Source organism: Heteronotia binoei, chromosome 12 (genome assembly GCF_032191835.1).
Source record: "Heteronotia binoei isolate CCM8104 ecotype False Entrance Well chromosome 12, APGP_CSIRO_Hbin_v1, whole genome shotgun sequence".
Taxonomy (NCBI): Eukaryota; Metazoa; Chordata; class Lepidosauria; order Squamata; family Gekkonidae; genus Heteronotia; species Heteronotia binoei.
Window position 1 is genome coordinate 74,425,554 of NC_083234.1, and position 26,806 is coordinate 74,452,359.

At 46.1% G+C, this 26,806-nt stretch overlaps 1 protein-coding gene across 1 annotated transcript in view; it reads left to right on the forward strand.

The window, feature by feature from the left end:
• GLE1 (GLE1 RNA export mediator) overlaps window positions 1–23,154 on the forward strand; it is a 39,436-nt gene extending 16,282 nt beyond the window's left edge. Inside the window, exons 7-16 of the mRNA XM_060251202.1 lie at window positions 1,089–1,341; window positions 4,766–4,878; window positions 5,266–5,335; window positions 9,074–9,216; window positions 11,890–12,080; window positions 13,262–13,391; window positions 14,677–14,781; window positions 17,266–17,348; window positions 19,635–19,698; window positions 21,897–23,154. Coding sequence (XP_060107185.1) covers window positions 1,089–1,341; window positions 4,766–4,878; window positions 5,266–5,335; window positions 9,074–9,216; window positions 11,890–12,080; window positions 13,262–13,391; window positions 14,677–14,781; window positions 17,266–17,348; window positions 19,635–19,698; window positions 21,897–21,965 — 1,221 coding nt within the window. The 3' untranslated portion in view covers window positions 21,966–23,154. The remainder of the gene's footprint in view (window positions 1–1,088; window positions 1,342–4,765; window positions 4,879–5,265; window positions 5,336–9,073; window positions 9,217–11,889; window positions 12,081–13,261; window positions 13,392–14,676; window positions 14,782–17,265; window positions 17,349–19,634; window positions 19,699–21,896) is intronic.
• Window positions 23,155–26,806: the final 3,652 nt, after the last annotated feature.

The following is a 26,806-nucleotide window of genomic DNA, read 5'->3' on the forward strand; positions in this document are numbered from 1 at the left end:
CAAGCAAAGTCTGGTTCTCATTGAGTTGGCTAAGCTTGCGTCCGTCCCAGCCTTCTCTCCAGAATCTTCGTTTCCATATGGAAGAACATTTGTGGGTGTGACCTACAGTCTAAAGTAGTACAGCCTGGTCCCAGGTTTACCAAGAGCCGTGCCATTGTCCTAATTTGGTTTCAGCACTTCCTGAAACTGCTTGGGCAACATGACATTTTTGCGCTGAGGTAGTTGTTTTGGGAGGCCTGCTGGGTAAAAGGCAGCATATTTCTCTGATTCCATGGAAATTTATTTACCGTTATTCTAAATAGCATTCTCCCTTCGTGCAGGTGGATTGTCTTAGGATTTGGTGCTTTCAAAATGATAGGTAGCAGTCTTTAAAAGGGGACAGAAATTTTGTTCCCTCAGCCTTTCCTCTCAACCGCACCAGCTAAGCCAGAGGTGGCCAAACCTGCTTAACATAAGAGTCACATAGAATAAATGTCAGTTGTTTGAGAGCCGCAAGACATGAATGTCAGATGCGGGAAGGGGGGAAGGAAAGTTGATGGAGGAGGGAGAGGTGGAAAGAAAGCAACTTTAAATGCAGTCTTTGAGCCACCAGCTGCTGGGCTTGGAGAAGTGATTTAATGAGGCAAATGTCTTTCCCAAGCCAGCCGATGGGGTGGTGGGGGCTTTGAGAGCCACACAATCTGTGTGAAAGAGCCACATTTGGCCACCCCTGAGTTAAGCCATGCTGCATGATGTTGGGTTGGAGCAGGCATCTACTTTGGGGTTTACCTGCAGGACCATCACATAGCCCAAAGAGCTGACTTCTTTCCTGGCTTCTTGCATATGCAGCTGCTGACTCTTGGATGCCCTCTTGCTGTCTCAAGCAACCACCAACGTACAGCGCTGAAGCTTTGGAACTGTAGTCTGAAGGCCCCGGCTATGCTGCCTTCTCTTCCTTGCTCTTCACTCCATTCTTCAGCCATTTGTTCTTGACACAGTGCTGCTAAGGGGAGGTGCAGACGAGGGAAAGCCTGCAAAGTAAATGCGGGAACCCTACCCCTAAGTGATCCCCTGGTTTCACCTTGTCTCCCTTTCCTGGCTTCTGACAGAGAGGGTTTCCCACTCAAGTGGACATGGCCTCTGCTGAGCAGGTACTCCTGGAAATGCAAGGGTTAATTGCCAGCTTGCAGCAAGAGATTGGCCTGGCCATGGAAGAGAAGAAGCGGCGGGAGGAGGAGGCGGCAGCAGCGGCGGCGGCGGCAGCAGCCAAGGAGAGGCAGAAGGAGCTGCAGAAGCAGGAGCTTGCAAAAGCCCAGGCCCCAAATCTTGCGAAGCCTGTCAGAGGGACGTCCCCGGACACCGGTGGGTTCGCTCATCCCTTCTTTACTGCTTATTTGTCAGCTCCGTAAGAAATAAATTGAATCGAATATTCGTCAGCCGTTTTCTTAGTGAATAAATAGTGGTTCTTATGCCATTTATTTTATTTAGTTTTTAGCCCGCCCTTCCAGTAGGAGGCTCAGGGCGGGTTACATCATGAAAAGGCAACCAGCAGTTAAAACCAATTAAAATATATATGATCTAAAATTACATAGTAAACTGTGGGGACTAAACTGACAAGTTCTACCTCACAAACATAAGAACATAACAGAACGTAAGAGAAGCCATGTTGGATCAGGCCAATGGCCCATCCAGTCCAACACTCTGTCACGCAGTAGCCAAAAAACCCAGATGCCATCAGGAGGTCCACCAGTAGGGCTAGAAGCCCTCCCACTGTGCCCCCCCCCTCCAGCACCAAGAATACAGAGCATCACTGCCCCAGACTGAGAGTTCCAACAATACGCTGTGGCTAGTAGCCACTGATGGACCTCTGCTCCATATGTTTACCTAATCCCCTCTTGAAGCTGTCTATGCTTGTAGCCGTAAGAACATGGCCTATTGTCCAGGTCCAGCAGGTTCTACAGCAATGGGGTGAAATGAAAGTGGAGAGACCAATAACAAACGACGTCTGCTGCCTCAGCTGAAAGCCTGGCGAAAGAGCTCTGTTTTACAGGCCCTGGGAATTGAAGTAGATTCCGCAGGGCCCAGATCTCCAGGGGGAGCTCATTCTACCAGGCAGGAGCCAGGGCCAAAAAGGCCCTGGCCCTCATCAAGGCCAGTCGGACGTCTCTGTGGCCAGATATCACCAAAAGGTGTTGGGTCGCTGATCATAAAGACCTCCGGGGCTCATACAGGGAGAGGTGGTCCCAAAAGTATGCTTGTCCCTGGCCGTATAGGATTTTGAAGGTCTATCCTGTCTTATCTGTCTCCAGTAATCATTATGATGGATCAGTGGATGCGGTCCTGGCATTTGAATGATTATAGTGTCTTTTTTATACCAGTGGCCAAAAGCCATTAATGAATAGCATGAAAACCCTACAATAAAAACCAGAACAAGGGTAAATATTAAATCTAACCAAATAGCTAATGTAAATATATATATTATTTCAAGGCAGTGCTTGAAAACATTACAGCTCTCTTGGTCAAATGCTGCTCTAAACAGGAAGTTCTTAACAGAATTTAGAAGTGGTGATGCCTCTCTTACCATTGTGCTAAAGAAATTCAGAGGATATGGGCCAGCACCAAGACTCTCTGTTTGGAGGTTCTTCCTTGACTAAACGAGACTCGTGAGCTGTTTGGTGTAATGGTTAAGGGCAGACTCTTATCTGGGAGAGCCGGGTTTGATTCCCCACTCCTCCGCTTGCAGCTGCTGGAATGGTCTTGAGTCAGCCAGAGCTCTTCTAAGAGTTGTCCTTGAAAGGGCAGCTGCTGTAAGAGCTCTCTTAGCCCCACCTACCTCACAGGTTGTCTGTTGTTGGGGAGGAAGATAAAGGAGATTGTGAGCCGCTCTGAGACTCTTCGGAGTGGAGGGCGGGATATAAATCCAATATCTTCTTCAATATCTTCATCTTCTTTCCTTCCTTCCCCAAGGGACTGGGGGGAGTCTCAGCCAATAGAAGGAAGAGAGGTTTGGCTCAGTAGCTCTGCTGTGCAATTGAGAGAGCCTGACAAAGCAAGCTCTGCCTCTCCCCTTCCTCCCCAAGGAAGGAGCCTCAGCCAATGGAGAAAATAGAAGTTTTGCTCTGTAGCTCCTGTGCGATTCAGCAAGTCTTGCAAAGCAAGCTGTGATGCAGAAGGAAGCAACAGAGAGGGAAAGGAATCAGATGACAGCCAGTTACTTGGGGGCCTGATAGGAACCCTCCGGGGGCCTGATTCAGCCCCCGAACTGCATGTTTGACATCCCTGATCTATTCTATTCATCCATCACCATCTTCCTCCATCATTTCCAACCCACCTTCTGGAAGACCAGGAAGAGTTGCCATGTTACACGTATCCTGAGACTTCAGGTTCCCTTGTTGAAAGCTGGTAGCCCAAGACCTACTTGTAAATCCTCCAAATGGCTACATGCGGAGCTTTTTTGTAGGAAAAGCCCAGCAGGAACTTATTTGCATATTAGGCCACACCCCCTGACATCACCATTGTTTCACGCAGGGCTTTTGGTAGAAAAGGCCCAGCAGGGACTCATTTACATATTAGGTCACACAGCTCAGACTCAGGACGGGTTACAACATTCTTAGGACATACAAAGAATCAAAATAGAATATAATTCATATCACCAGTAGCACAGTATTAATACATACAATATAAATATGCAAAAAAAAACCTTAAGAGCCACCAGCGAAACAATTTAATGAATTAGATGAAATTCTAAAATTATGCATAGCTTCAGACTGCGACAGAACCAGGGGAAATGGGTGGGTGAGCAGTTACGTGGACTGTAGATGCTGCTGAGGCAGAGCTAAGCAGGGCTTCTGTCCATCCCAGGAGCAGCTGCCTGCCGTTTGCTTCCTTCTCCCTCTCCTGCTTCCTTTGTCATCATCTTTTATTTCTCTCATGCAATGCAGTCCAGCAAAGCAGCCTCTCGCTCTCCCCACTTCCCCCTTCCTCTTTCCCAAGGGAGGAGGAGCCTCAGGCCAATGGAGGAGCTTTGGCTGTGAAGCTCTGCTGTGCAATCGAGAGAGCCTGACACAGCTAGAACTCTCAGTGAAAGCTTGAGCTGTGCCAGAGGTGTCGATTATCAGAGGCTGTTAAACAGAACCCCGCAAGCTTGCTAATGTTTCACGCATGCTTTATTTTTTAAAAAATAAATCAATTAAAATATATAAATATAAATTTTAAAACTCTTTAATTCTCTTTGTCTGTGCCCTTTGTAAAGTTTCTATCTCTGCTACCTCGCAGTACATTTTATGACACACATGGCCCAGCCCGACAAGGCCTCATTTATCTCAGATCCAGCCGTCATTAGTTTGACACCCCTGTGCTGTTTAGCATGTTTGGTCTTGGAAAGTCTAACTCTTCTTGAGTTGTCCATGTACACTGATCGCCTGTCATTTCCCCTGAAAGCACATTCTTGGAGGCTCCTTCTTTGGGGGGCCATAACTTGAACCCCATAAATTGATTCCTTACCAAACTGGGAGGGCAGGTAGAAGAGAATGATTTGGAGATTGCCGTTACGTTTGGTGTCGCTAGCTTACACAGGGTCTGTTCTATACACTCCTGAACCTGCACCTGTCAACATGACCAGTACCCTTCAGGAAACAGAATTTACTTCCACTTTGCAAAAACTTTTAGGTGGCTTCCAAAAATTGTTCTAGCAGGGTGCTTTTAATTTGTAGTACGCTAAAGCTTTCCTGGGAATGTATTGGGATACTTCACGTTCACATCTCTGTTTCTCCATGGCCTCTCTTAGGGCTTCAGGTGAAAGCAGCAGAGAAAACGATGCAGTGGTACCAGCAATTGCAAAAAGAATATGAACAGTGTGTTGCTTCCTTCAGTGGGCTGGTTGATAGCCAAGACAGCCAGGTAAGGATTCTCTGTGGCCAAACGTGAGCATCTCTCTTTGTAGAATTCAGAGCTTTTTTTTTTTATCTAATGTCCTACGTACAGAAAAGTAAACTACCATAGGATTTGTTGATCTGTACCCCCATTGAAACTTGAAATATTTGCCTCCTGTAAATTGACAAGTGTTTTGGAGCCTGCAGCTTGGTGCCAAGGGCGATCCACTCTCCTCTCCCCCCTCCAAAGCGTTTTGGTAAATCAGTGGACAGATCGTAATTTCACGGCTTACAAGGTTTATTTTTTTAAGAGGAAAAGTTGTGCCCCTTGAAGTGGGGCTTCTTAAGGTGCCAAAAATGAACCCCATAGAAATCCCATCCTGGGGCCTGTTGTCATCGTTGGTTGTCTTTTCAGGTGAAAAGAATCCGAATGGATTTGCAGAAGGCCGTCACCATCCCCGTTAGTCAGATCTCTACCAGAGCAGGTGAGCGCTGACTTTTCACTGGCACTATAGAAGCCTCTGGGTGTCAAGTAATAATAATAATAATAATAATAATAATAATAATAATAACAACAACATTTTATTTATATCCCGCCCTTCCCGCCGAAGCAGGCTCAGGGCGGCTAACAACATCTCAATCCATACAATAAATTATACAACAGGTTTTAAAATCACATTCATTTAAAAACATTCCAATTAAAATTAACATTCCTGGTGCTACTCTATTAGGTGTAAATATTATGGCGGAATCACTTAAGGCGTCTCATCAGTCGTTCAGTCAGGTAAAGGCCATCCTAAAAAGGATGTTGTTGTTGTTGTTGTTGTAAAAAGGATGGTCTTGCAGGCCCTGCAGAACTGTTCAAGGCTCCGCAAGGCCCGCACTTCTTCCGGGAGCTGGTTCCATAGGTGTGGAGCTGCAATGGAGAAGGCCCGTGTACGGGTATTCTTTAATTTTGCCTCCTTTGGCCCGGGGATAGTCAGGTGGTTCTTCCCAGCTGACCTCAGTGCTCTCTGGGGTTCATATGGGGAGAGACGGTCCTTCAGGTAGGCAGGTTTTCAACCATATAGGGCTTTAAAGGTGATAACCAGATATTGGATTTAGAAGATATTGGATTTATATCCCGCCCTCCACTCCGAAGAGTCTCAGAGCGGCTCACAATCTCCTTTCCCTTCCTCCCCCACAACAGACACCCTGTGAGGTGGGTGGGGCTGGAGAGGGCTCTCACAGCAGCTGCCCTTTCAAGGACAACCCCTGCCAGAGCTATCGCGGACCCAAGGCCATTCCAGCAGGTGCAAGTGGAGGAGTGGGGAATTAAACCCGGTTCTCCCAGATAAGAGTCCGCACACTTAACCACTACACCAAACTGGCTCTCCGACCAGTCACAACCAGCACTTTGTAACGAACCCGGCATACAACTGGCAGCTGCAAGTTCTTCAGCAATCACCTAAAGAAGTTTATTGGAATGAGCAAAGACATTACAGGCAGGCAGGTCTTTGCTGAAACCTAAGGCAAAGACCTCATCCCACCTAGATATCCCTTAGGTCCATCCATTACATACTTAGAAAGCCAAAGTGCCAAAACCTACCAGTCATTCTGTTTCCCCCTTTCTAGTCATCTAAGCCCCCCTAGTCCAGTAGAAAACGGAACACTTGAAAGTCTCTGTGAGCCTGATAACATCCATGGCCTCGGAGCTGTCGGTTCTCAGGGCGGAAAGGCTACACGGTAAGTTGCAGACATAACAGACTGGTATGTGAAAGCAAAGAGACAGCAGCAAAGCAGGACCCAAAGGTGATGACAGGTTTACATAGAAGCATGTTTCCCTTCCCCAGAATCATGGCAAGAGGGAACCCTTTGCCATCAGCAGCAGCACTTACTGGCTGCTGATGCATGTGCATGCAAAGTGCCAGCGAGTCACAACTGACTTATGGTAACCCCATGGGGCTTTCAGGGCAAGAGAGGAGCAGAAGTGCCAGTTTGGTGTAGTGGTTAAGTGTGTGGACTCTTATCTGGGAGAACTGGTTTTGATTCCCCGCTCTTCCACTTGCAGCTGCTGGAATGGTCTTGGGTCAGCCATAGCTCTGGCAGAGGTTGTCTTTGAAAGGGCAGCTTCTGGGAGAGCTCTCTCAGCCCCACCCACCTCGCAGGGTGTCTGTTGTGCGTGGGAAGAAGATAAAGGAGATTGTGAGCCGTTCTGAGACTGAGATTCCGGAGTGGAGGATGGGATAAAAATCCAGTATCATTGTCTTCTGTATCAGGGCCTTGGTCATCAATGGTGGTTTCGCTTCCAAACACTGACCAGGGCTGAGCCTGCTCAGCTGATGAGATCAGGGTCTCCTGAACTATCCAGGTCAGGGGTGCTGATAGAGAACCAGAAAGCGCAAGGATGGATGGGCCAGGGTTCTGATCCAGCTGGGCTCGTATGAGAAACCCATGGCTGATAATGGCAGTCTTGACAGCTGTTAAGCAGAATGAAATTTTTAGCAAGTCTTTGGCTCTGGTATATATCAAAGTGTCAATATAAAAATGACAACAGCATTTATGTAAACACAATGGCACCTGTGGGTGTGTGAGGATTGACCAGATAGGAGAAGGAGAAGAAGAGAAGAAGAAATTGGATTTATACCCCGCCTTTCACTCTGAATCTCAGAGTGGCTTACAATCTCCATTACCTTTTCCACCCCAACGACAGACACCTTGTGAGGTAGGTGGGGCTGAGAGAGCTCTCCCAGAAGCTGCCCTTTCAAGGTACCAATGAAGTAGACTCTCTTAGAGAATACAGGTAGAGTTTATTAGTTTTGGATACAGGTTTCAACCCTCTAAGCAGAGGGTTGCCAGGAATTACACTCATAGTTACAGCAGAGATATAGCCAGAATGCTCAGGCCAATGTGGCTCTTCTCCTTCCCACCTCTTCACAACAAGTTGTGTATCAATGGGAGACACCACAGTCCATTTGGTTCCACCTCCAAGGCCACTCGTATACCCTTGGTCAAGGGAGGAACCACCATCTCTGGTGCCAGGTCTTCGTCTCCATGGCAGCGAGACAAGCTATGAGTTAGACACCAGATCTAAGCCATAAATAGTCTTTGAAACTAAAAAATAAAGGGCGTCTCCCCACCCCACCCCCTTTCACACAGATGTAGCAATCAGACAATTGAGTTACATTAAGATCCTGACAGGGTGGTCGTAAGTGCAACTGTACCTAGTGGGCAGATTTTTAATCATATAATTTTAGAGTTCTGGAAATGATCTCTGTGGAAGCTTCTTAGGACACCAGGCGATCTGGAGTGACATCCCTGTAGCCACTGAGAGAGAGAGAGAGCTGTAAATTTATCTGGAGATTAGGAGGCTTGGTCAGGGTCTTATTCTTTGCCTTTACAGTTCCACTGGATTTTGTTTTGCTAAAATAGACTAACGTGGCTACTCCTCTGTAAAACAGCGTGGCTTCCGCTGCGGAAGTATAAACACAGTTATTTATGCATCTATGATTTTCTAGATGGGCTGTTCTACTGAATGGGCTATTAGCCATTAGAGGAATATAACCATCAGCAAATGTTACAAGTAGAATTTTGTCAGTTTCACCAGCCAGGTCAGTCTCAGTTTCCACTTCAGTGTAGCTGAGGTAAAGATTTAAAAAAAAAAAAATCTCAAGCATAGGGACATGAAATACTACAGGACAATTTACTTCATTAAAGTTCAGGAATACTTGGAATTGTAGATTAAAGATGATTTTTATAAATTTCCCTCCACTTTTTGGTTACTTTGACCCCATTTATTTAGGTATTGCATTTGGATAAACCAGGAGCATAAAAATTGTCTTGCTGGGTCAAACCATGGCCTACCTGTTCCAGTTGTCTGTTTTCACCAATGGCGAGCGGTTGCACAAGCAGAGTGTGATGGTGTTGGTTGCCTTCCCTTTTTTTGTGTCAAGTGCCTGGTGTTTGGAGGTATACTGTTGCTGAACCAAAAAAAAAGGGGGGGGGTGGGGAGAAAAAGCTTCATCCAGAAACATGAGACAGCCAAAGATGTTGGAAAAAAGCCTAATAACATGATAAATTCTGTTGGGTTAAAAAAGTTGTCCCCTGAGCAAGCACTGGTCGTTTTTGACTGTTGGGTTACAGCATGATAAATTAACAAAGCTTATTAAGGCATGCTACCTTAGTCCAGTTTCTTTCTTGAATATTATGCATCCCTCCTCAGTATTCTGTGCTTGTTCCCACAGGTTCTCAGTTGAGAGAGATATTTGATAAGATCAATAACCTCCTTTCAGGAAAGTCTGTACATAGTGGCGGATCCAACATAAGTGTCACTCAACATCCTCAGGGTCTGGGGTTTGTTTATTTCAAGCTGGCAGAGAAGTTTGTGGTAAGGATTATCACCCCTTTCTCTCTTCTCTTAGCGCCCTGATAGAAAAGGGTTTTCTTTGCAGGATGTATTCCCTAGAATCCAGACACAAAGATTCTACTCTGTAGCCTCAATTACGTTTCATTTTCCTGCTGTCTTAATCAGAGCAAGGACACCTAATTGATTGGCCTTTCCCCCTCCTTTGAGACTAGTGGGGTGACGTTGGCGACCCCGCCCCACCCCCCTTGAGAGGGCTGTTTTGTCCCAACCTGTGAGTCTGTGGGAATTTTGAGAAGGGGTGGTGAGCACTACTCCAAAATGGCTGCCTGAGAAAGCAGAGCACCACTCCAAAATGGCTGCCGCAGGAGATGGAGACAAACACAATATCCCCCTCCTCACCTGGTCCAAGAATTGCTGTAAGGGAGTAAAAAGAAATGTAGGAAAATCTAAGGGGAGGGAGAAAGAGAAGGGGGAATAAAAAGAAGGAAAAACCTGAAGGGGACAATAGAGGCAGGCACTGACTGAGGAAAGTGCAGGTGCTTTCCTGTTCTCCTGATCCTTACGATGGCCATGGTTGCTACTTCAGAGGCAATAATCCCTTTCATGTGAATGAGGGCTGCGAAAAACAAGCCTCGCCTCGCAATGGCCCTGCCCCACTTTCTGAAAAGATCCGTTGGTGCCATGACATCCACGAAACCTCCCAATCCATGTTGGGGAACCCTGATCTATCCCAACTAGACTCTGAGGCAAAGCTCTTTTTGTTTTTGATGTCCCAGATAGTTTACTTAAGTAGTGCTTGAGAAGAAATTGAGGCTCATTTCAGATGCCTGATATTTCCTAATTCCCAATTCCCAGAGTGAATTTGGCTTTTGGAGACCAATTCTCTGGTTTTTCTGGTTTCTTCTTGTTCATTTTTCTCCTCTGTCCCAAGAGTGCTGTAACTTTAGTTTGACTTTTTCTGAAAAGGCTAACAATGGTTATCAGGTGAGAAGCAGGGCTTTTGTTGTAGCAGGAGCTCCTTTGCATATTAGACCACACCCCCTGATGTAGCTAATCCTCCAAGAGCTTACAGGGCTCTTAGTACAGGGCCTACTGTATGTGCCAGGAGGATTGGCTACGTCAGGGGGTGTGGCCTAATATGCAAAGGAGTTCCTGCTACAAGAAAAAAAGCCCTGCTAAGAAGGATTTGAAGCTGGTTTGCAAACCATGGTTTGGAAGCAGTCTTGGTTTGTCATCACCATTTGTTAGTCCCTTTGGACATAAAAACAAAACTTTGTTGAACATACCTGAACATGTCTTATTCTGAATCAGGGAAATGTCTTATACTAAATCAGGTAAATGCAATTTTGGGCGGTATCAACAGAAGTATAGTGTCCAGATCACGTGATGTGATGGTATAGCTTTACTCTGCTCTGGTAAGACCTCACCTGGAGTACTGTGTTCAGTTTTGGGCACCGCATTTTAAGAAGGATGTAGACAAGCTGAAACAGGTCCAGAGGAGGGCGATGAAGATGGTGAGGGGTCCGTAGACCAAGTCCTATGAGGAAAGGTTGAAGGAGCTTGGCATGTTTATCCTGGAGAGGAGGTGACTAAGGTGATATGATCACCATCTTCAAGAACTTGAAGGGCTGTCATCTAGAGGATGGTGTGGAATTGTTTTCTGTGGCCCCAAAAGGTAGGACCAGAACCAGTGGGTTGAAATTAAAGCAAAAGAGTTTCTGGCTCAACATTAGGAAGTACTTTCTGACTGTTAGAGCGGTTCCTCAGTGGAACAGGTTTCCTCGGGAGGTGGTGGGCTCTCCTTCCTTGGAGGTTTTTAAACAGAGGCTAGATGGCCATCAGACAGCAATGCAGATCCTGTGAATTTAGGGGGAGGTATTTGTGAGCTTCCTGCATTGTGCATGGGGTTGACTAGATGACCCTGGAGGTCCCTTCCAACTCTATGATTCTATGATTCTGTGGATCAGATTGTTGATCCAGGGTCAATATTATCTACAAAGACTGGTGGGAGCTCTCTAGGGTATCAGGTATCACCCAGCACCAGCCTCACATTGCTTTCTGCTGGCCTGCAAGAATCAAATCTTCTATAGCTACTTTGCACGGTCCATCGGAAGCACGTCTTCCTTGTGTCGGGTACAGAATTCCTTGTTGCCCTGAGTGTCAAGCATGCAGTTTCAATGACGAGTCAGGTTTGATACAAAACTACGTTTATTGATAGACCCATACTTTCAGTGTAACAGATTCTTGAGAGTGATGCTAAAGATACATTGATACAATACTTTTAAGGCTGGCTTCAAAAGGATTCCAAAAGGTGGGGGCGAGGGATGCGCTCTCACACATAAACTATCATAAATGTCTACATTCTCACAGTGTTATCAGGACTCCGTCCCTGCTTTCCCCAGATGTGTCGCACTCCCTAACAGGAATGTATGGGAAGGTGCTGATTACTTTTTCTCAAGTTAGTTTCGTTTCTCTCTACTTCTACTTTGCAAGCAATAAAGTAAGAAGGGGGAGGGGAAAGAATAACAGTTAACAGACCTTGGTCCTCCATGATATTTCACAGGCCAGCTTTATGGAGAACCCTAAAACAATCAATTACCAATGGAATTCTACCATGCTTAACACTGAGTTGCCATTATTGTTATTGAGTTTAATGAATGGATTAAGTGGGGACCTTCACCTAAATATTTTCAGAAACAAGGAGAGGAGGAAGTGGCTTCGCATCACGAGGCAGCTTTCCCAATCGCTGCAGTGGCCTCAGGCATCTGGGAGCTGCACCCCAAGGTCGGAGACCTCATCCTGGCACACCTGCACAAAAAGTGTCCTTATGCCGTCCCATTCTATCCAGCTCTGAAGGATGGCACTCCCCTGGAAGAATATCAGAAGTAAGTGTATCACACCGTAATGTCAGTCTGGGAAATTCCACCTCCGGGATTATGCAAGACACTCCTACATAGCCCGTTTAGTTCTTCCCACTTGCTATGAGAGGAGCCTAGGATGAGGGAAAGGGGTCCTCTACCCTGCATCCTTTCCCTGCTCTCTTAACTAGAGCACCCTATAAGAGGCTTGCTCAGCCTAGATCAAGGGTGGCCTAGCTTGCTTAATGTAAGAGCCACATAGAATAAATGTCAGATGTTTGAGAGCCGCAAGACATGAACAAATATTAGACACATGTTTATTAAAACTTTTAATTGCAAAGAAAGATATATGTATGCACTTCACAAACACGACCATGCTAGAAGGAGCCTTTTTAAAAAACAAAAGCTGGGAATAAACGTCCCCATAAGACCAATATAGGGAAAGGTTAGGGAATTATTTTTTGCATCAGCGGGAGAAGGAAACACATGTTCCGAATAAATCACTGACCACCATTTGCATAATTGTGCATCTCTCTTTGCCTTGACACTACGGTTATTAACCACAGCTCCTACAAGAGCTATGAAAATAAGGGGGGATTTTGTGCTGCCCTATTTAATTCCGTTCCTCCTTCCAGCGGCTCCCTTAGCTTTTGTGCTCTCTTTCCCCACTTTGGGTCTCCGGGTGACTTCTGTGGTGCAGGAAAAGAGCTCACAAGCCTGCCTACTTCCCTCTCCTTCCCTGCTCCACACACAGCGGAAATAGTCACCTACCCATGGGATGACCGAGGTCCCGATGCTAAGCATGCTTACCTGAGACTAAGCCTGCATTAGGTTCCTGTTTGACCTCTGAGAGCCACACGATAATCATACCGCCGATTGGATTTGGATCTGCCGCTAATCAGATGTCTCTGAGATCCAGTTTGGTGTAGTGGTTAAGTGTGCGGACTCTTATCTGGGAGAACCAGGTTTGATTCCCCACTCCTCCACCTGTAGCTGCTGGAATGGCCTTGGGTCAGCCATAGCTCTTGTAGGAGTTGTCCTAGAAAGGGCAGCTGCTGTAAGAGCTCTCTCAGCCCCACCCACCTTACAGGGTGTCTGTTGTGGGGGTGGGGAGGTAAAGGAGATTGTGACCGCTCTGGGATTCAGAGTATAGGGCAAAATATAAATCCAATATCTTCTTCCTCCTCCTTCTCTCTTCTGGTCCACAGGATGCTAGGTTACCAAGTAAAAGATTCCAAAGTCGAGCCCCAAGATAACTTCCTGAAACGAATGTCTGGGATGATCCGCCTGTATGCGGCGATACTTCAGCTTCGGTGGCCTTATGGAAACAGTCAGGGGGTGCGTACATCTTCTTACCATTGCTTGTCTGTATGGCAGACATTTTAAAAGTGACCTGCATTCTCAATGGGTTTCTGCCATTCCATCGTTCTTGCGTGGATGGAAGGGACAAGGTGGATGGGAGAGACAAGGACATGCACGCGTCCCATTTGGGAAGTAGTGGTGATGACGGCGAAGGGAGCCTTAGGTACTTCTGAAAACCACTTCATCATAGATCAAACTAAGAACATAAGGATAAACCCATTGGAACATACCTGTGGTCCATCTCGTCCAGCATCCTGTCTCACACAGTGGTCACCCACTTCTTCTGGAAGACCAGCATTAAGGCATGGAGGCTGAGACCTTCTTCTGATGTTGCCTCCTGGCTTAGTGCCTCTGAATGCGGAGGATAAGAACATTAGAAAAGCCCTGTTGGGTCAGATTGATGGTGCGTCTAGTTCGGTATCCTGTCTCTCACAATGGTCACCCAGTTCCTCTGGAAGGCCAACCACAGGGCCCTGATGTTGCCTCCTGGCTCTTGGATTCAGAGGTTTACTGCCTCTGAATGTGGAAATTCATTTTAGTCACTGTGGCAGGTAGCCATGGATGGCTCTCTCCTGCATGAATCTGTTTATAACCCCCTTTTAGAGCCATCTGTGCCTGTGGTGATGGGTTGCATTTCCTTTGGAGGAGGGGCGGATACAGTGTAAAGACTCTGGTGGTTTGTAGGATCACACTTAAAGGATGAATAGCAGGATTTCTAACAGAAGAAAGGTTAAAACGCTTGGAGCTGTGTAGCTTGGAGAAACGTCGACTCAGGTGACATGATGGAGGTTTACAAGATTATGCATAGCATAGAGAAGGTAGAGAAAGAAGTCCTTTTCTCCCTTTCTCACAATACGAGAACTCGTGGGCACTCCATGAAATTGCTGAGCAGTCAGGTTAGAATGGATTAAAGGAAGTACTACTTCACCCAAAGGGTGATTATCACATGGAATTCACTGCCACAGGAGGTGGTGGCGGCTACAAGCATAGACAGCTTCAAGAAGGAATTATATAAACATATGGAGCAGAGGTCCATCAGTGGCTATTAGCCACAGGGTATTGTTGGAACTCTCTGTCTGGGGCAAGTGATGCTCTGTATTCTGGGTGCTTGTGGGGGGCACAGTGGGAGGGCTTCTAGTGTCCTGGCCTCACTGGTGGATGTCCTGATGGCACCTGGTTTTTTGGCCAGTGTTGGACTGGATGGGCCATTGGCCTGATCCAACATGGCTTCTCTTATGTTTTAGTTTGTCTTGTTCTTCAGAGTCACCCTCATGGACTGAACCATGCTTGGCACTGCCTGGCACAGATACTGAACATGGAGCCTCTGGCTGACGTGACCGCCACAATTCTGTTTGACTTCTTGGAGGTAGGTTCTCATCACCCACTCTTCGCCTCCCTTTAAAAAAAGGGAACGTTAACTATAATGTCTGAGCACAGACTTTTAAATCCAATTACTGATCTCTTTTGATGAGCCGGTTTGATGTAGTGGTTAAGTGTGCGGGCTCTTATCTGGGAGAACCGGGTTTGATTCCCCACTCTTGCACCTGCACCTGCTGGAATGGCCTTGGGTCAGCCATAGCTCTCACAGCAGTTGTCCTTGAAAGGGCAGCTGCTGTGAGACCACTCTCAGCCCCACCCACCACAGGGTGTCTGTTGTGGGGGGAGAAGATATAGGAGATTGTGAGCCACTCTGAGTCTCTGATTCAGAGAGAAGGGCAGGATATAAATCTGCAGTCATTGTCGTCTTCTTTCACGCTCATTTAGCATTTTTGTACTCCAGGGTGGCAAAATTCCTATTGTGCCTACTTTGTCAAAGCAGACTCACAAGGTTCTCTCTTTCAGCCTGCATATTTTGAAGATGTTTTAGAAGAAGATATTGGGTTTATATCCCACCCTATACTCTGAATCTCACAATCTCCTTTACCTTCCTCCCCCACAACAGACACCCTGTGAGGTAGATGAAGACATTGGATTTATATCCCGCCCTCCACTCCAAAGAGTCTCAGAGCGGCTCACAATCTCCTTTACCTTCCCCCACCCCCCAACAGACACCCTGTGAAGTAGATGAAGATATTGGATTTATATCCCGCCCTCCACTCCAAAGAGTCTCAGAGCGGCTCACAATCTCCTTTACCTTCCTCCCCCACAACAGACACCCTGTGAGGCAGATGAAGATATTGGATTTATATCCCGCCCTCCACTCTGAAGAGTCTTAGAGGGGCTCACAATCTCCTTTGCCTTCCTTTCCCACAACAGACACCCTGTGAGGTGGGTGGGGCTGAGAGGGCTCTCACAGCAGCTGCCCTTTCAAGGACAACTCTTGCGAGAGCTATGACTGACCCATTCCAGCAGCTGTAAGTTGAGGAGTGGGGAATCAAACCCGGTTTTCCCAGATAAGAACTGGGTTTGATTAACCACTACACCAAACTGGCTCCCTATTTAATTCTCCTAGTTACCTAAGGGGAAAAACAAAGCAAGCAGTTGGCCTGTCAGACACCATCAAACATTTGCCTTTTGGTAGCTAGATCTTGCTGTCTTGATTTGCGAGGTCTTCTAGTGGCCAGGGCAAGATCTCTGATTGCAAATGCTGGTTTTGCTACATGATATAATCTCTTTTTACCAGCAGAAGCCTATTCGTGGCCAGTTTTCTTGTCGGCATAAGCAGCCACGGCCCGTTTCTAGCCATGAGCATGCCTGCAGCACTCAAGGGAACAGAAGCACAAACCCCAGTATGCAGAGACAACCACTAAAAGCGACATCTGCGTTTAGGAAGGAGATGTTCTGGCTGCTTTGGTGATGGGAAATCCCATCCTCCTAATTTGGTTCCCTTTCTCCACTTGACTGCACACTTGGTCTCTTTTCGGAGCCACATGTGTGGTGAGGAAGAGATTTGTGGTTAGATATGGGGAGAATTCTTTGTTGGGAAGGTAAAACATTTTACCAGCTGCTTAAGTTAGCATGGAATTCTAGCTTCTCTTTTGCTTTAGTGTAAGTAAATAGCGTTAAGGATTATCAGATTCCTTTATATTTGGGAAAGATTTTGGTGTGATCTATAACGATCAGGCCTCTTGCATTGCTGCTTAGGAAACTGTTGTTTTATAGGTTGCATTGGATTTGGCAACTCTTCTGTGGAGTTATCAGAATCCTTCATTTTCCATCAGTTGTGTGAGGGTGGGGGGGGCGGCGGCTGTGGCTTAGTGGCAGAATACCTGCTTGGCATGCTGAAGGTCTCATGTTCAATCCCCATCATCCTCTACAGCTGAGAGGATCAGGTGAAAGATATGTGAAAGACCTACAACTGAGCCCTTGGGGAGCTGCTGCCAGTCTGTGTAGATAATACTGACTTTGCTGGACCAGCCATCTGATGCAGTATAAGGTAGCTTTGTGTGTTCACGTAATGTCCTTGAATGGGCTGTCTCCGCTCACACAGAGGGCACAGCTATGCAAAGCTGTCTCCGCTTTTCCTGCCATGTCTGATCTCCAGAGTCAGGGTTGTTTGAAGCTGTCCTATCACTTTTAAAAAAAAAGAAAAAATCAGTAACTTGGTATTATAACAGAGTTTGAGTCCAGTGGCATCTTTTGAGACCCACAAAGTTTAATCCTGGGTATAAGTTTACATGCACACTTGGAAGAATTAAACATTTTTGGCCTTAAAAGTGCCAGTGGATTCAAACTTCGTTCTGTTGCTTCAAACCAACACAACTGTTTGGCATTTGGGTCTTAGACTTTCTGTAGTAGCACACAATTGAATCCAGAGTTTTATTGTCAGGAGCTTTTGAAGTGCCCTTTTCATTTCTCTGGCTCGCTCTGAAATCTGTTGCCTTTTTTTTTTTTTTTTGTTGCTATGCAGGTCTGTGGGAATGCTCTCATGAAGCAATACCAAGTGCAGTTTTGGAAGATGATGCTTCTTATCAGAGAAGAGTATTTCCCAAGGTACAAGGAGATGAGTTGCTAATAATGCCAGGAGTCTTCTGCTTGTAGGACTGGGACAGGGAGCTCTTCCTGCTTTTCAGTTCTGAATGGAGGGACATTTCCTCACTAACCATCACTACCTGTACCTGTAATATTGAAGGAAGGCCATGCTTGAGGATTGCAACTGACAGGCCATGTTTCTGTCTTGGAGATTAATGCAGAGTCTCCTGAGTTTATGTTTAACTCGATTTATACCCTGCCCTCCCCGCCGAGGCGGGCTCAGGGCGGCTTACATCAAATCATAGTATACTATGATTGCAATCATAAAATCAATAAAACCATTAAACAGTACAAGTTAAAACAATCTACAATTGGTGCTAACAAATCAGATGTTACTCATATTCTCAGGACGACAGTTGTTCCAGAATTCTCCTACGGTCGACTGAAGGCTTGCTGGAATAGAGCGGTCTAACAGGCCTTGCGGAACTGAGCGAGGTCCCGCAAGGCCCTAACCTCTTCCGGCAATTGATTCCACCAGGAGGGGGCTGCCACTGAAAAAGCCCGATCCCTCGTGGTCAACAGTCTAGCTCAGTTGGACTGGAATATTTTTTTTCCTCCTGTTCAGATTCCCCTGGCCTCCCAAAGTAGGCTGCAATAATGAAACCAAAGGGCACAAGAAACAAATGAAAATGAGGCTGGAACGGAGGTGGTGCCAAGTATCCCATAGCCGGTGGCCCTCTAGCTGGTAACAGATGGACCCTGTGCTATCATGAATAGTGCTTAGGAAGTGCCAGGATAATCCATGGCTTTTTTTTTTCTGCAAAAAATTTATATTTGATGACAAACTGGGCACATTTGTATATGCAGGGCTGGCCCGTCCCAGTAGGTCAGGTAGGTCAATCCTGTGAGGTCGGTTCTGCTGAGAGAGGATGACGACTAGCTCACAATAACCCAGTAAGCTTCCATGGCAAATTGGGACTTTGAAACTGAGTCTCCCAGGTCCTAAGCCTGGATTCCAGACCAGGGATGCCCAATGTGGTACCTGTGGACACCATGGCTCCCTCTGACACGTTTCCTGGTGCTGGTAGGGTTGCCAGGTCCGAGTCAAGAAAAATCTGGTAACTTTGGGGGTGGAGCCAGGAGACTTTGGGGGTGGGTACAGGAGCAAGGTTGTGACAAGCGGAATTGAACCCCAAAGGGAGTTCTGGCCATCATATTTAAAGGGACCGCACCCCTTTAAAATGCCTTCTCTTCACTGGAAATAATGGCGAATGGGACACCTTTTGGGGCTCATAGGATTGAACCCTCTGGTCCAATCTTTTTGAACCTTGGGGGGGGGGGTCTTTTGAGGAGAGGCATCAGATGCCATGCTGAAAATTTAGTGCCTCTACCTCAAAAAAACAGCCCCTCCAGAGCCCCAGATAACCACGGATCAATTCTCCATTATACCCTATGGAGACCGGTCTCCATAGGGAATAATGGAGCGCCCAGCAGACATCCCCCCCCCACCCACTTTCTGATAACCCTGAAGCAGGGGGAGGGCCTCCAAACCAGCGGATCCCCTGCCCCCAACTGGGGATTAGCAGCCCTAAGTGCCTGCCAAGTAGGAAATGGGTGAGGCCAGGTAGGGCTTTTGCCCTGAAGTCTTCTGATTCCCTGTTGGATATTTGATTGGCTGTATAGATTTAATTAAAAAATGTTTTGCCAGTGGATGCCACCACCGTGTAACGGATGTTAAACTGTGGCAATCGTTTTGTGGCTGACTCCATCTCTTGTGGCAGCCATTTTGTTGCTGAGGCTGCCATGCCGTGTCAGAATTCCAGATGTGCTGACAGATTCAAGAAGGCTGGAGACTCCTGCTCTAGCGACTACACCGTGCTGGATCTCTGACCATTTAGAAACAGTCTGCACGTTATCTCCGCCACCTCCAAGTTCTTGTCTCTACATTCAGCATCCTTTTCCTTATAGGGTTTGATTCCACATCCTTGTCCTTGCAGGGTTTGCTCTCAAGATCCTTTAGCTTCCTCATGTCCATATTCTGAATCCTTTCCAACGTGTCCACCACAGTCTTTGAGTAGTAATACTTGGAACTGGGTTATAGCCTTTGAGATCTTAAGCCATGTCTTTGAGTGGAGAAGTACAGCTATTTCCTACATGCTGGGTGCATTGGCTATGCTAATGCACCCTGAAGTAACCTAGGCCTTTTTTGCCGCAGCGTCTCCTCCCTGGCTTCAATACTGTTCAAGCTGTCCGCTGTAACACTTTAAATACTTTCTGGCAGACGCGCATGTCTCTCATTCTCTGCAGAATTGAAGCAATCACTAGCGTTGGAGAAATGGGCTCCTTAATGAGATTCAAGCAGTTCTTAGAGGTAAGGCACGTTTCCCCCCTCCCCGCCCCACACACTCCCTTCCCTTTAAGATGGACTTAAATATTTTCTGTGCATGGCTTCCCACTTAGTAGCAGGCATTTTCTGGGGCAGCCACTGCAGAGTCTGTTCCCTTGCAAAAAGAGGGTTTTGACCCATTTGTAATAATTTTTTTTACAAAATTATGCATTCACCATGACATGGGTATTAATGTGCAGACTACATCTTCTGGCGCACGTTTTTTTGCTGCTACCTGTAAAGTTTGTAAGGATATTTTATGTCATACTTCAGTTTCTTAAAATTATTCATCTAACTTGTAACTGTCTATTTTAATTTGTTTTTATATCCCATTTAACCGACGGACCCCTTCTAAAATTCTGAGCGGTGTGTATAATGATAATGTGCTGGTCATAGACCGTAAGAAATAAATTGAATTACATTCATCGTGAAGGAGCAGGTACCCAGATACAAGCGCTACTCTGTAAAACAGGTCTTCCCCCAAAAGCAAGCGCATGATCCACTAGGGCACGGGTGGCCAAACTTGTCTAATGTAAGAGCCACATAGAATAAACGTCAGATGTTTGAGAGCCACAATACTCGAATGTCAGATGTTTGAGAGCAGGTAGGCAGGAGGGAATAAATGGAGGAGGGAGGGAGAGGTGGAAAGAAAGCAACTTTAAAATGCATTCTTCAAGCCACCACCTGGCTTGGCTTGGAGAGGTGATTTAAAGAGGCAAATGCTTTCTCCACATTGGCAGATGGGATGGTGTGGGCAACATAATAATAATAACATTTAATTTATATCCCACCAAAGCAGGCTCAGGGCGGCTCACAACACAATATAAAATACAAAGATTACATAATAAAACAACAATCTACAACATTATACAATTTTCTTAAAATTCTCTTAAAACCGTCTCATTAAAACCAACAATTTCATGCGATCGTACTTGGTGCTACATTTTCAAAAATTTCCGATCTTACTCATTTACAGATTTTTGCAGCGACGGTACAGCAGAATCCGCATCAAGAAAAGGCCAGCTGAAAGAGGGTAGTCTTGCAGGCCCTGCGGAACTGAGCAAGACTCCGCAGGGCCCGCACCTCCTCCGGTAGTTGATTCCACCAGCGGGGAGCCATGATTGAGAAGGCCCTTTCTCTTGTAATTTTCAGCCTGACCTCCTTCGGCCCAGGGATTATCAGTAGATTTTGTGAACCTGATCTCAGCACCCTCTGGGGTAATATGTGCGAAAGAGCCGCAGTTTGGCCATCTCTGCGCTAGGGTCATCCCACCCCTGAGGTTCTTCTGCTCAGCCAGCTGCAAAAGCTTGCACATCTATGTTGTGCATCACGAAACCCTATGGCAGGAGTCCCTTCCAGGCACCTGCCAAGTGTTTTTAGAAAATGGGCAAGGTCAGGTGGGGCTTTTGCCCAGCAAGGCTTCTGATTGGCCACTGGAGATTGGATTGGCTGTGTCCATTTTTTCATTTCATTCATTTTATTCAATTTATATCCCGCCCTCCCCACCGAGGCGGCTCAGGGCGGTTTACAACATTTTTTAAAATATTGCTTTAGCAGCAGCTGCCACCACAGCACAAGGTTGTTCACTGTGTGATTGAAGGTAAGCTGTGGCAGCCATTTTGTGGCTGGCTCCGCCTCCGTAGAAGCCATTTTGTGGCTTTGCCCACCACATGGTGTCAGATTTCCAAAGGTGGGCTCAAATGGTTGGGGGTCCCTGCCCTGTGATTTTTCGTCAGCCCTACCAGACTAAGGGTTGAGTAGTTCCTAGCTATCCCATAATAATGATGGAAGAAACATCTCCTAGCCTTTTGGTGCCAGTTGAGAAAGTGCCCTAAGCTAACTCTACAGTCAGCTGATCCTCACTGCCCATTAACATTCAGTCCTGTTATGCAAAAGCCTTTTCTTTTGATTCCATCTTGCAGCACCAGCATTTACTGTATCATTCAGCTTTCCTGTTGGCAGTTCAAATGAATCCTAGGCGGCTTGCTGCTTGCCAGATAATCTGGTAGGGGGCATCACATGCTGCAACTTCTGGAGAGGTGAAGCAATGCGGCAAAAACCTTGTCCTGGCTTGTATGCGCTGTTTGCCTCTTCATAAATCACAGTGACTTCTAGAATGTGCGCTCTTCCAGCTTGCAGCCAAGTTCCCAGTTTTTAAACAGTTTTTTTCCTCTCCCTCCCAGAAATGTTTACAACGGAAAGAAATTCCTCTGCCAAAGGGATATTTGCCGCCATCTTTTTGGAAGTTATGATTTGGCTTCTCATGGTTGCATCTGCACCTAGAAGTTCAAAGAACAGTCTTCCCTGTGAAAAAGAAACCAGTTACGCCTCCGGAGACCTTTTCGCATCGAGGATATACAATCAACGGACAATCTTTGCCCTTCTCCAAATTTTATTTTCTGCTCGGCAGGATTCAGACCTTAGTAACACTTCCATAAATTACTTTGTAATGATTGTTTTTTTTTAAAAAATGTCTGTTTAATTTTGTCAGCTTTCTGGAACAGGATATGATAGGATACTATATTAATAATTATTGCCAGCTGGCCCCTCCCCACCACATTCCGTCAGTGGAATGCCTTTCACTGTCCTAGAGGACTCTACAGTGCTTGTGAAATTACACAAGGGTAGTTTTTGACACTGTGTATCCTTACCTTAGGAGCACTGAGAGCAGAAACTAAGAAGTCTGGTGCTACAATGCTAATAAAATCAGGGAGCACTTTTAATTGTTTAGTTGTTCTGAGGAAACAGTCGCAATCGTAAGTTCGGGCAGCAGGAGGTGTGAGCTCATGGAGGTGAGTCGCCTTTATTTTAAGGATAGCCATTGATTTATGCTTTTTCTTCATTAAAAACCCTTGTTGAAGTGACATTTTATTTCCCTAAATGTATTCAGGATCATGGGGATTTACTTGATTTTGCAGTTTTTCTACTTAGTTGGCATCCAAAGAAGAAAACAGAAAAGGAAATTGTCTTCCTGCTCATACATTTCAAATACAGGAAACATTGGGGGATTAAATGGCGAGGATGCATATATATGAAGCTGTGCATTAATGCTATCCAGTAGAGCAGGGGTGGCCAAGGGTAGCTCTCCAGATGTTTTTTTGCCTACAACTCCCATCAGCCCCAGCCAGCATGGCCAGTGGCTGGGGCTGATGGGAGTTGTAGGCAAAAAAACATCTGGAGAGCTACCCTTGGCCACCCCTGCAGTAGAGGAAGCCCTCCTTTGATTAGTTTCAACTGGATGTCATGTGGGCTGGATGCCAGAGAGGCTGTTGTTGCCTGGAAGGGAAGGGCGACTGCTTTCTCCTGCACAGGACTCGTATCTGTCAAGGCAGGAAACATCAAATGAAGTTTTTGTATTGGTCTGCTGCATGGATGGATATCGTGAGAATACATAGCTGAAGAAAGCTGGTAAATTAAAGTTTGAGCTTTATTTTGTGTGAAGAAGCGCTTCCTCTTGTCTTTCCTGGTACAAACCTACTTTAGTTAGGCGTTTGAAAGGTCATCTGGGAGCTGCTCATCAGTCGCGCGGTGTCAGAATCCCTTGTGCCCCTCCAGAAGTGTAAATAATAGCCTGTTCAATCCTTACCATTTTCCTGGGGTGCCCTGTTTGTACGCTACATGGTTTGACCTGTACTGATCTCTGGTCTGAGCTAGCTGGGCTCTTTCTCATTCTCCCAATACTTATGAACATATGAAGCTGCCTTCTACTGAATCAGACCCTTGGTCCATCAAAGTCAGTATTGTCTACCCAGACTGGCAGCAGCTCTCCAGGGTCTCAAGCTGAGGTTTTTCACGCCTATTTACCTGGACCCTTTTTAGTTGGAGATGCCGGGGATTGAACCGGGGACCTTCTGCTTAACAAGCAGATGTTTTACCACTGAGCCACCATCCCTCCCCTATTTGATGGTGCAAAAGTTACAGGAAGGAAAATACATCTTTTTCTTATTTTAGCCAGCTTGCAGCTTGATTTTTTTAACGCATGTTAACCTGGTTTCTTTAAGAGCCCCGTGGCACAGAGTGGTAAGCTGCAGTACTGCAGCCCAAGCTCTGCTCATGACCTGAGTTTGATCCTGGTGGAAGCTGGGTTCAGGTAGTAGGCTCATGGTTGACTCAGCCTTCCATCCTTCCGAGGTCAGTAAAATGAGTACCCAGCTTGCTGGGGAGAAAGTGTAGATGACGGACGAAAGCAATGGCAAACCACCCAGTAGAAAGTTTGCCATGAAAACGTTGTGAAAGCAAAGTCACCCCAGAGTTGGAAATGACTGGTGCTTGCACAGAGGATTATCTTTACCTGGATTCTTGCAGCCCAGTCCTAAGCAGGTGCACTTAAACCCATGTAAATATTTGGCTTCAGTTGTGCAGAATTGCAGCCTCAATCAGATTCTACCCACACACTGGTAACGGCACTGGAGCGTTTGGAGTTCACTGCTTAAATGTATTAAAACGACGCTGCAGAGTTTTGTGCTGACTTCATGCCAAGCACAATGCAGCTCGGGGGATATTTGTGCATGCAGGTCCTGTTCTGGTTTTGAACGCTCTGAGTCATGCTCTTTCCAAAGAATTCTGCTTCTGTTGCAGTCCCCCTGATAATGCTGCTGTGTGAGTCACAGATTTCCTCACTTTTAATGTTTGTTTTTTTCATATCTGCTAAATAAATGAACTAAACTGCAGTGCTTTTGGTATGGAAAATATCGGATAGCTCTAGGCTTAATTTCTGATTTTTGCACCTATGTGTATTCTAACTCACCTAGATGTAAAGACAGAATCATTGTTGTGAACTTACACAATAAGGGTTGGCCAGGATCAGGGCCTCTTCATTTAGCAGGAGCACAGTTCCAGCTATTTTGGCATCAGGGGTGTGGCCTAATATGCAAATAAGCTCCAGCTGGGCTTTTTCTACATAGAAAACCCTGGCTAGGATTGCCCTTAATAGTAATGCACACTAATTGAGAAATCTACACCTTTGGAATGAATTACAAGTGCTTTTGGTTCAGTTTAGGACTAGTGGCAGACAATCCTATGTATACTTGAGAATAAGCCACATTAAAATTTGGTATGACTTCTTTTAAGTTAACACCTATCATAGCAGCCATTCCACAGTCTTCTGCATGCTTTCTTGAGAGCAAATCCCACTGACATCAGTTAGACTTCTGAAGAAGCGTGTTGGGGCTCCGGCTATAAATAACTAGCAGATTGTGCCTTTGCTGATTAGCTCTGTATGGATAAGAGGATTGAAAGAACACTTTGAATTTTTTTCATTTCTAACTTTTATTTTATTTTATCAAATTTATATCCCACCCTCCCCTAAAGGGCTCAGGGCGGCTCACAACAGTTAAAAACAAACAACATTTTAAACAGGACATACAATAAAATCATTTCCAGACGCTTTACAATCCTGACGTCCAAGATGTACATTGATATTCTGATTACTCCGATGTTTTTGGTTTCAGTTTTTTCAGGTCAGTGAGATTGCCGGTGCTGTGGAATAACAGCCACCTCCCCTTAACCATTGAAAGCAAGTTTAAACAATTCGGTCTTACAGGCCCCGCGGAACTGTGGCAGGTCTGGCAGGGCCCTGATGTTTTTGGGGAGGGCGTTCCAAAGAGCAGGGGCTATTACTGAGAATGCTCTGGCTCTGCTGATGGATAATTGAGCGTCTTTCGGTCTGGTGATCTTAAGCTTCTGGGATCCCGAATGTAGTTCTCTCTGGGGTACATATGGGGAAAGGCAGTCCCTAAGATAGTGTGAGTCAGTAGAATATCTCCTAACCTGTGCTGATCAGTGCTGTGCTTTCCAGGGGATAGGAGTGTGTACATCTGCACCTGTGAAAAGCGAAAGACAAAATTTAAAACAGCATTTAACATCTACATGCGCCCCTCGCCCAGATTGCCCAGAGGCATGGCCTGGGTTGTCTGCTGGGTTGTCTGCTGATGACACCCAGCTCTACCTGTTGATGGGTGGCCAGTCCGATTCCACCCTGGAAAATCTTTCCGCAGCATTATAAGCTGTGGTGGGGTGGCTCAGGCTGAGTGGACTGAAATTAAATCAGACAGAGGTCCTATGCCTAAGTCGCTGCGGTCTGGGACCGGAGGTCCATTTACTGACCTTCGATGGGGCGCAGCTTATGCCGGCGCCCAAGGTTAAAAGCTTAGGCGTGCTCTTGGACGCCTCCTTAACGATGGAGGCCCAAGTAGCTGCCACTGCCAGGTCAGCTTTTTACCATCTGCAGACGGTAAGGCAGTTGGTTCCCTTTCTTGATCACGATGACTCGGCCACTGTGATCCATGCTATGGTCACCTCAAGATTAAATTACTGCAATGCCCTAGACATGGGGCTGCCCTTGTCCCTTAGAACACTTTCCCTACGAAGAAAGGTGTACCGGGTCCAGTACAAAGTGTTGGTCGTTACCTTTAAAGCCTTATATGGCCGAGGACCTGCCTACCTGAGGGACCGTCTTTCCCCATATGAACCCCAGAGAGCACTGAGGTCAACGGGGAAAAACTTAATGACTATCCCTGGGCCGAAGGAAGTTAAATATCAGAGCACCAGAATACGGGCCTTTTCGATCGCGGCCCCTACCCTATGGAACCGACTCCCCGAGGAGGTGCGGGCCCTGCGGAGCCTTGAACAGTTCCGCAGGGCCTGCAAGACCATCCTTTTTAAATCAGCATATTCGGACTGCTAAGAAAAATGGTAATTAAAGATCCGCCAATGCGGTCCAAAGATCTATACCGCAGTATAATTGTATCTACTAGACTGGTTTTTAATTTAATGTTTTAATGTTTTATTGTTCTATAATGTAATTCTAATGTTTTATTTATTATGGTGTGTTTTTATGGATTGCTGTTAGCCGCCCTGAGCCTGCCAAGGTGGGGGAGGGCGGGATATAAATGAAATTAATAAATAAATAAATAAATAAATAAATAAATAAAGGTTAAAACACTTGGGGCTCTTTAGCTTGGAGAAAAGTCGACTGAGGGGTGACATGATAGAGGTTTGCATGGGATGGAGAAAGTAGAGAAAAGTCTTTTTCTCCCTTTCTCACAATACAAGAACTCGTGGGCATTCAATTAAATTGCTGAGCAGTCAGGTT